Below are 8465 nucleotides of genomic sequence, written 5' to 3' on the forward strand. Positions count from 1 at the left end.
AGAAAAACTATTCTACACAAAATAATAAAACATAAAATTTATTTTAAAACATATATTTTTCATCATAAACCATTTCACCGAACACCCGACAATGTTTTTTTATTAAAATGAATAAACTACTGATTTATTAAAAAATTAATAAAAACAACCAAATAAACAAACGACAAAAGATATAAGAGAGAAAAAAAAGTAGAAAATAAGGAGTACTTCACCAGACGTGAGACACCCCGTAACAAAATAAAAATGGACAAGAAAAATAATGACTGAGATGATGAAGAACACCAGAAAACTGTCGAGTCTTCTCCGTATGCGAAAGGAGGATCACTGAGGTGTGGTTCGCTTTTAACTTTGATTAATAATAATAAAACCATTGTTTTTTATTAATTAAACATAAACAACCCAAATTAATTAATCAATTACTTCCTAAATATGTTCCAACTTCTCATCTCGCGAGAAAATAAAAAGAAAACATCCACCGGCTACTTCCGGTTGAAAAAGGTCACACAGTTAAAATGACATATATACCCTTCTTGTATCTTCTCATTAATGGCTTCAAGATCCTCTCCGGTCTCTTCCTCCTGCGATTCACTCTCCGGCGAACTCCTCGGAAAACCCGGCCGACCCAGTTCAACCGAACCGAAATCGAACCAGACCGAACCGGAGTTTTCATCTAGAAACGCTCTACCGTTTTCGCTGTTTTCGTTTTCAGTGTGTTCGTTGCTATTGCTTGTCTTCTCTTCACCTCCTGTTTCGGATTCGGGTTTGGTTCCATGGATTCGGAGCTCCGAGACACGCTCCGAAGCCTCTGCCATGGTCGTGGCTGGTCCTACGGTGTGTTCTGGCGCATCAGCCGCGGCGAGCCTCGGTGAATCTTCTTTCTCTGCTCAATGATCCGTGGTTCTGGTTTTGGTGTCTCTTGTTTTGGTTCTTGTTCTTTTGTGTTTTTTTTAGGGTTAGTATTTTGAGTTGGAATGCTTTTTTCTCGATTTTTTAATGGAGTTTGGATTGAAAAGCGCCAAACTTTACTCTTTTTCTCGATGTTTTTGGACGTGATTTGCATTAATATTCGTTAAAAATCACTTTTTTACTTCAATGAAGAATTAATACCCACTGTGTTGATCTTGATTTCAATTTCAGGTTTCTGATTGTGGCTGAGAATTACTGTGAAGATCAATTCAAACCAGTTGTCAAAAAGATGATTAATCAAGCCAATGTTGTGGGAGAAGGGTATGTTTTGCTCTTAAAGTTGTAAATCTCCTAAAAAAGTACTGATTTTCACATGTGTTTGTATGCCTTGTTTCTTTCATTCTCATTGTCGGAACTTTGTTAGTTTTCCATGTTTGAGTGATTTAATACTTGAAATAAAGTTTTTTAAAAAGAAGTTTGGATTTTTTTTTGTTTCTGATTTCCTTTTAGGACAATAGGACTAGTGGCTGCAAGTGGGAAGCATCAATGGATTCATTCAAATGGGAATTTCAGAGAATGGAGTACAAATGGTGCTGACAACACCCCAGGCATGTTGCAGGTAATACTTGATGTGTTTTATTCCCTTTGCTCAATTTATAAGGATTGTGATTGTAAAATTTATAGAATTTATGCCGGCTGAATGCTCATTAAATTCTCTTCCTTTTTCAGGGTAACAATGAGTGGTGTTATCAGTTCTTATCTGGGATAAAGGTGTGTTATGATTTAATTTAGTATGTTCATCATACAATTATTTCTAATGAGTTTAAAACTATACCTTTTTTTTTTTATTTGTTTCAGTCAATGGTGTTCATATCGTTGCCATCACAAGGAGTAGTTCAATTTGGTTCTTCGCAACAGGTTAAATACTGGTTTGTCACTTAGGTTAAAGACTACTTTGCTAACCAGTTTATATTTTACTACAAAATTTCCCATTTTTCAGTTAATGAAACGCCCAACATCTTATGTTATTAAAATTCTTCTTCTTTCCGTTTCGTCTATGTAAAGTATGTTCAATAAATTATTGAAAAGTTTGGTAAAATCTTTGCGAAATGAATTTAAGCATGGCTAAAGTTTATAGGTAGTTAATGAGGGTGAGCCTATGAAGTCTTCTGTTGATTATTGTATGGATGTTTAACTTGGCAGATATTTGAGGATTTCGGGTTCATCGATCAAGTCAAGTCATCATTTCTGAAGTTTACTTGTTTGAAAGGCTCTCATTCTGAGAAGAACAAGAAAACCCACGCTCCTCATGAAGCTGGGATTTCTTCTAGACATTTTCAAACTAGTTACAGAAACATCATCGATTCTATGCATGAGTCTAGCAGCAATGACCCCTTTGAGAAATTGCAGTGTTCAACCACTCCAATGAAAGCTCAAAGTCTTTATTCTATGCCATCAATGTCCAACTCAACATGTTCGGCACAAAGATGTAGCATTCCATTTCAAAGAACAAGCTCAACTGGATTAACTTACCAGTGTGATGCAGCTGTCCCCAACACTGAAGCTTTTGTCTCACCTAATCCACAGTTATCGCATTCTAGTTTATCTAATAACTCGGACATTGTATGCTCAAATGCCAATGCGTGGAACAAGGAAGTCAATCAGTCAGTGATGGATCAGAGACTCATGACCGGGATGCATTCGCAGGGCTTGCCATGCACCTCTCACAGTCCATATTCTTCAACTCGTACGAGTCCTTATCATCACCTCCATGGAGGTTCAGTCTCATTTAGCAGTCTGTATAGATCTCTTGGTGCATCTGGAGAGCATTTGCTAGATTTTCAGCATGCTGCGCCATCCTTTCAAGTTATTGAAGGTGATAGTTGTACTGGTATTAGTTTTTCCAATCCAACAAGTATCAACAGCTTAAACAAAGAGTTGGGACCTGGTGAATCTAAGTTCATTCCTTCTAAAGATGGTTTAGTAGTAAATGAGAATAAGCTAGATGGGATTTCATCATCACATGTTACCTCCAATGAAGTTGGAAACTCCATTTCAGGCGCGATGAACTCTTTCAACATCAGTCATTATGGAGAAGAGAATCCTATGAGTTTAGTCACTAATCCACTCTCAGATAATGACTTTTTTAATGGCGTCGAAATGGATCTGAATCCGAGCTTCCTGGGACAGGACTCTTGGAGTACCATCTCTATGCCAACTGATGACAATCCTGTTTTTTCAGAGTGCTTCTCAGAATTGGACTTGGGCTCCAAAGCGGGTTTTGATGACAAGTTTTTCATGGAACCTGCGGTGGAACAACTATTAGATGCCATGGTTAGCGGAAATCTTAACTTTGCTTCTGGTCATAGTTCTGTTGATACTAATCAATGTTCGACATCTACAACCATAGCTGGTGCTCAAGGCTTTGGCCAGGCATCCAATGTGTTGTTTTCCGAAAGTAATTTGGGTCTCGGAAATGGCTGTCTCAAAGAAACACAAGCGAAGTCAAAGGTTAGTTCATGGATGGATGATAGTACTAGTATGAATGCAGAAAGTGCTGTGACTAATATGTCAAAGAGGCTTGAAGAAGCTCCAAAGGTTGTCAGGAAAAGAGCCCGACCTGGGGAAAGCTCTCGGCCAAGGCCAAAAGATCGTCAGCAGATACAGGATCGTGTCAAGGAGCTGAGGGAGATCGTGCCTAACAGTGCAAAGGTAGTCACCTTTTTTAATTTTGATTCTGGTTTCTATCATATAGCAAAATTAAGATGATTTCATTGCATGTAACAGTGTAGCATTGATACATTGTTGGACCGGACAATTAAACACATGCTTTATTTGCAAAGTGTGACAAAATATGCTGATAAATTCAAGCAAGCAGACGAGCCAAAGGTGAAAATTTTCTACATTTAGGCTCTCTTTCTCTATTTGATCACTTTGGCTCATTGGTTATGAGTTTCTTTTGGATTGTAGATGATCTGTGAAGAGAGTGGTGTAGTTTTAAAAGACAATACGAGCGGTAGCGGCAACGGAGCTACCTGGGCATTTGAAGTTGCAGGTCAAACAATGGTTTGTCCGATAATTGTCGAAGATCTCAGCCCGCCTGGTCAAATGCTAGTCGAGGTGAGTGAAACCTCCAATTGATCTCACTCTTTGCCTTCTTATCATGCAACTAATGATTTTACTATTTTAACAGATGCTTTGTGAAGAACATGGTTTGTTTCTTGAGATAGCTGATATAATTCGAAATTTCGGTCTGACTATCTTGAAAGGAGTAATGGAAATTCGTGATAGTAAAATATGGGCTCGATTTTTCGTCGAGGTACGAATACAAAAAAGACACAGCAGCTTGTTCATCCTCGCACAGTGATTAACATAGTTCATCATTTGCATGCAGGCCAACAGAGATGTGACCAGGATGGATATATTTATGTCCCTTGTTCAACTTCTACAACAAAACACACATATCATTCGACCTCATGAACAGCAGCAAGCAAAAAACGTCGATAGAAGAGCTTGCGATTTGATTGTCAGCAAACATCAATGGCAAACTCAATCAGCATGGCCACTGAGTTGCAGCAACAATGAACAAAGATCTTTTGCACAATGACCAACATCTCAAACCTGAAAACATGGATGGCCTCTTTGTCAAAGTTTTAAGTTTGGCCATGGAGGTTGTTCTGCAAAGCTGAAGAGATGATGGTGATTGGCCAATGCAGTGGTTGTTGTAATTTATATATCTGTTTTACATTTATTTAATCTGATGCTCATAAGCTAATTATAGTGAAAAGGAAGCAGGTTTGTTTGAGGTATTCCTGATAACCAAACTACTCTTCACTTTGTAATGTATTTAACATTGAAACTGTAATGTCCTTCTTGTGATGATCTCTTAGTATAAATTTGTTTCACTTTTAGTTGTGTTATCTGTCAAATATCATCAATATTTGAGTTGTTTTAGTTATAAGATCATTTATGACAATTTTTTTTTTCTTTTTTTGCAGTAGTCCATAGGGTGTGTTTGTCCTGCTTTTGTTCTTCATCAAAAGTTGTTTCCTGATGTTGTCTCCACCTTTAGTGGATGCTACCTCTGTCTATTGTTTTATGTTTTAAGTACTCACTTTTTTCTCTGTTTTTTTTTAATGCAATGCATTTTGTGAAAAAAATATCAAAAAAAAAAAAATAATTTTGATTATAAACTTTTCAAGCCAGAAATCAACTAAAAAAATTTTATGAAAAGAAATGTATGTTTTTCTTTATGAAGATATATGAGTAATTACTCAATGTTATAGGGGCATGTAAGTAATTTCTCAATGAGCATATCAAAGATATTAGATTGGAATCACTTCAAATAATTAATCAAACATATATTACCTTTTTTTATTATGAACTTGAAATTTTTAGTAGTGAATTGTTCAAGTGGAAATATATTAAATGATGATGATGATGATGATGATATATAGTGGACATTTCAAGCACAAAATTAAGAAAGAGCAACCATATTGTTACCTTTTTAATGTCATAAAGCACTAAGTATTGTCCTTTTACTTAGGATTGCAATCACAAATTAAAAGATCACTTTCACACGGTTTCCTTCCCTTGTTGGATGTCATATGCATTTCTTTGGAAATGACATATAAGTACACTTTGTTGGGTGATTGCTAAATGCCAAAATCATAAGGCTTCAATTAAACTTTGCAATGGTTTATTTATTGGCTTTTTCTTTTTCTTAATTTACGCAAGAATTTCTTTATATTTACCACAACGGTGTCATTTTTGGAGCTATCATGTCCGGTGGTCAATGAGGGCAAAATGCTAACTGAAACCAAAAAGTTTCTTTCAATGTTTTTTGTTTTTTAATAAAATATGGATAAGTCAAGTGTAAAAGCCAACACACAGACATAGAATTAATATTGTAATATATATACACCTTACACTTTGTGTGCACAGAGTTGATGTTTGAATTTGTCTCCTTAGTAGAACACGAACATTTTATGCATAGAATCCGGTGCAGAGTTAAAATTTCAAGATATATGTACTCTTACTCTGTATGAGTTGAGATTTGAATTCATTTTTTCAGCATAACACGAACATCTTATGCATGAAATCCGATGTCAAGAGAGCAAAAAGTTATTAGCTCATTGGTTTTTTCTAGCCCAATATGTGTTTCTAATACTTATTTTATTTTTTAAATATATTAGATTTTTTAAAAGCTATTGAATTTGTAGGTTTTTTTAAATAGTTGCATATCCAATATTAATCTATTATCTAACCATAAATATTTTTTTTTTATTTTTATATCTGAATTATTCTCTATCCAAATTTAAATATTAATTTTTAAAAAACAATTAGGTTTTTAATATATTAGTAATGATATATTTAAATAATATGTATTTTGCATAGTTTTCTTGAATGATGTGGAAGTTCACATAGTACCCATTTAGGATTTTATAGTGTTTTATAAGGTTTTCGATATGGGGTTTAGATATAAAAAGTTTAAGGTTTAAAAGAGAAAGAATAATGTGGATGTTGATATGGCATTTATATCTATTGAAAAAACCTATTATGGAAATATAGCTTTATTTTTAAAAATATTATTGAAAAAAATATTTTTTTTCCAAACATATAGCTTTAAAATCTAATAATTTTAAAAAAAAATCAGTAGATTTTTCTTAAGTGTTGGGATAGGCAAAAAAATTTGAAACATAATCAAACGGACTCGGTTTCATGGTAACTATCACGGAACCAAAACGTGGCTCATTTTCAATCATGGGTTTATAAATTTTATTTTTTATTTATTATATGATATAAGGATATATTAATAATTATTTTAAAAAATTACTATATTTTATTTAAAAAATTTATTAAATTGAGGCAATCCAATCCGAGTGTGGATAAGCCACATTGTGATTCATTGTAACTTTGCCCAATCTAACATTTTATGGTGACCGCCCACTTGACATGATAGCTTTAGGCCCATTTCAAGGACCATTTGGTGAATTTTAAAAACATACAGCATTAAATTGAAAGAAACCATTTTATTTGTTTATTTGTTTATTTTCCCTTTAAGCTTTATCAATCACATGGCAACTATAACCAATTTTTTGAATTAAAAATTTTAATTGTAATAAAAAAAACCTTATTTACAATATATCTAAATATTAATCAATTAAAAAAAAAATTAGCATGTTTAGTTGCCCTTGACATCACGGCGAGGACCAAGAATTTGATGATTTTAATTTTATTTTTATTATATAAATTTGAGTTTTCATTTAATTATTTAAGGCTTACGATGAATTTTATCTACCGTATGTTGCGTTTATATTTAAAGCATGTTTGATATTTAGTAACTACAATTTCTAATCAAATAATATTCATCAATACAAAAATAATTAGAAATATAGGTTTTTTTTTAAGCTAAATTTCATTTTTATACACTTAAGATGAAATATTTCGATTATTGTTGCACTTAAACAAATATATTAATTACTAAAAATCTAATTTTTTATTTTCATTATTTTTTTTCACTTTTGTTTGACGTTGAAACTATCATCTACAATTCCAAGGATTAGCAATAAAAATAAATTAAGAAATACACAAAGGTTTAAACATTCTGGCTTCAAAAAGTTTTGATGATAGTTGACTTAAGTTGTCAAAGTAATTAATTAAATAAATATATAAAAATTAAAAACATTGAAAAGAAGTGTAAAGGGAGGGGTGGCAAGCATGTGGAGATTAGAGATATTTCATATTAGTGTTCATCTTTCTCATGCACCATGAGGCCACCTACACACAACACTAGGAACCTAACTGAGTACCACCCCTAGTTTTGCTTTTAGATCTTAAAAGAACAAGGCATTAGGGTTGGAACCCTCCTAAAAAGACACAAACTTTAAGCTTATCCTCACTTTTAGTTTAAAGTATCTTAAAAATTTTAATACAAAATTAAAAATAAATTAATAAAATAAATTATAATAAACAATGATGCGTAATAAGATTATTATTTTTTAATAAACGTGGACAAACACAAATCTTCAACTTTTTATTTAAGAAAAAATAAATTATTTTTTTAAAAATGTATTAGTATGTATATATATCATATTCAATTAGTTCTTTATAATATTATACCATTTGCTTTGAGTGAGATTTCATATTTAATTTAGTATCTCGCTTCACATATTAAATGTGTATTGACAAAAGAGATGACTAGTAAAGAAAGCAAAAATAAAAATTTACTCCAAAAGATAACTGAGAGACATAGACTACATCAATAATTCATCTCAAAAACTTCACTCATCTCAAAAACTACACATAATAAACCTTATGCTAAGTTGCTAACACTTAAAACAATGAGCTTGCACTTAGTATGGATGATGATAGATGTGGTTCAGCAAGTCATTGTTAACAATTGCATTCATATATTAGTAACTTAATTGGGTGATTTTATAAATAAAAAATAAAAATAAAAATAAATACTTCATTGGCTGATGCCATTTGGAGGAAACCACTAAAGATAGTCCAAGAATTAGTTAGGTTCATCCACTTAATTTAAGTGCATGAATGGG

At 32.7% G+C, this 8465-nt stretch overlaps 1 protein-coding gene across 2 annotated transcripts; it reads left to right on the forward strand.

Annotated features, from left to right (window-relative positions):
• The first annotated feature begins 565 nt into the window (after positions 1-565).
• Positions 566-4822, forward strand: LOC120264963 (transcription factor bHLH157-like). 2 transcript variants are annotated; one of them, XM_039272883.1, is made up of 10 exons: positions 566-865; positions 1138-1227; positions 1417-1525; positions 1636-1677; positions 1765-1824; positions 2110-3618; positions 3694-3795; positions 3877-4026; positions 4100-4225; positions 4301-4822. In XM_039272883.1, exons 1-10 carry the CDS (start codon positions 771-773, stop codon positions 4511-4513), a joined length of 2496 nt encoding a protein of 831 aa, XP_039128817.1. In that variant the 5' UTR covers positions 566-770; the 3' UTR covers positions 4514-4822. The 2 variants fall into 2 exon arrangements, with proteins under 2 accessions (XP_039128817.1, XP_039128826.1); XM_039272892.1 differs by having other exon boundaries at positions 1425-1525.
• The last annotated feature ends 3643 nt before the right edge of the window (positions 4823-8465 follow it).

Source organism: Dioscorea cayenensis, chromosome 1 (assembly GCF_009730915.1).
Source record: "Dioscorea cayenensis subsp. rotundata cultivar TDr96_F1 chromosome 1, TDr96_F1_v2_PseudoChromosome.rev07_lg8_w22 25.fasta, whole genome shotgun sequence".
In the NCBI taxonomy this organism is placed as follows: Eukaryota; Viridiplantae; Streptophyta; class Magnoliopsida; order Dioscoreales; family Dioscoreaceae; genus Dioscorea; species Dioscorea cayenensis.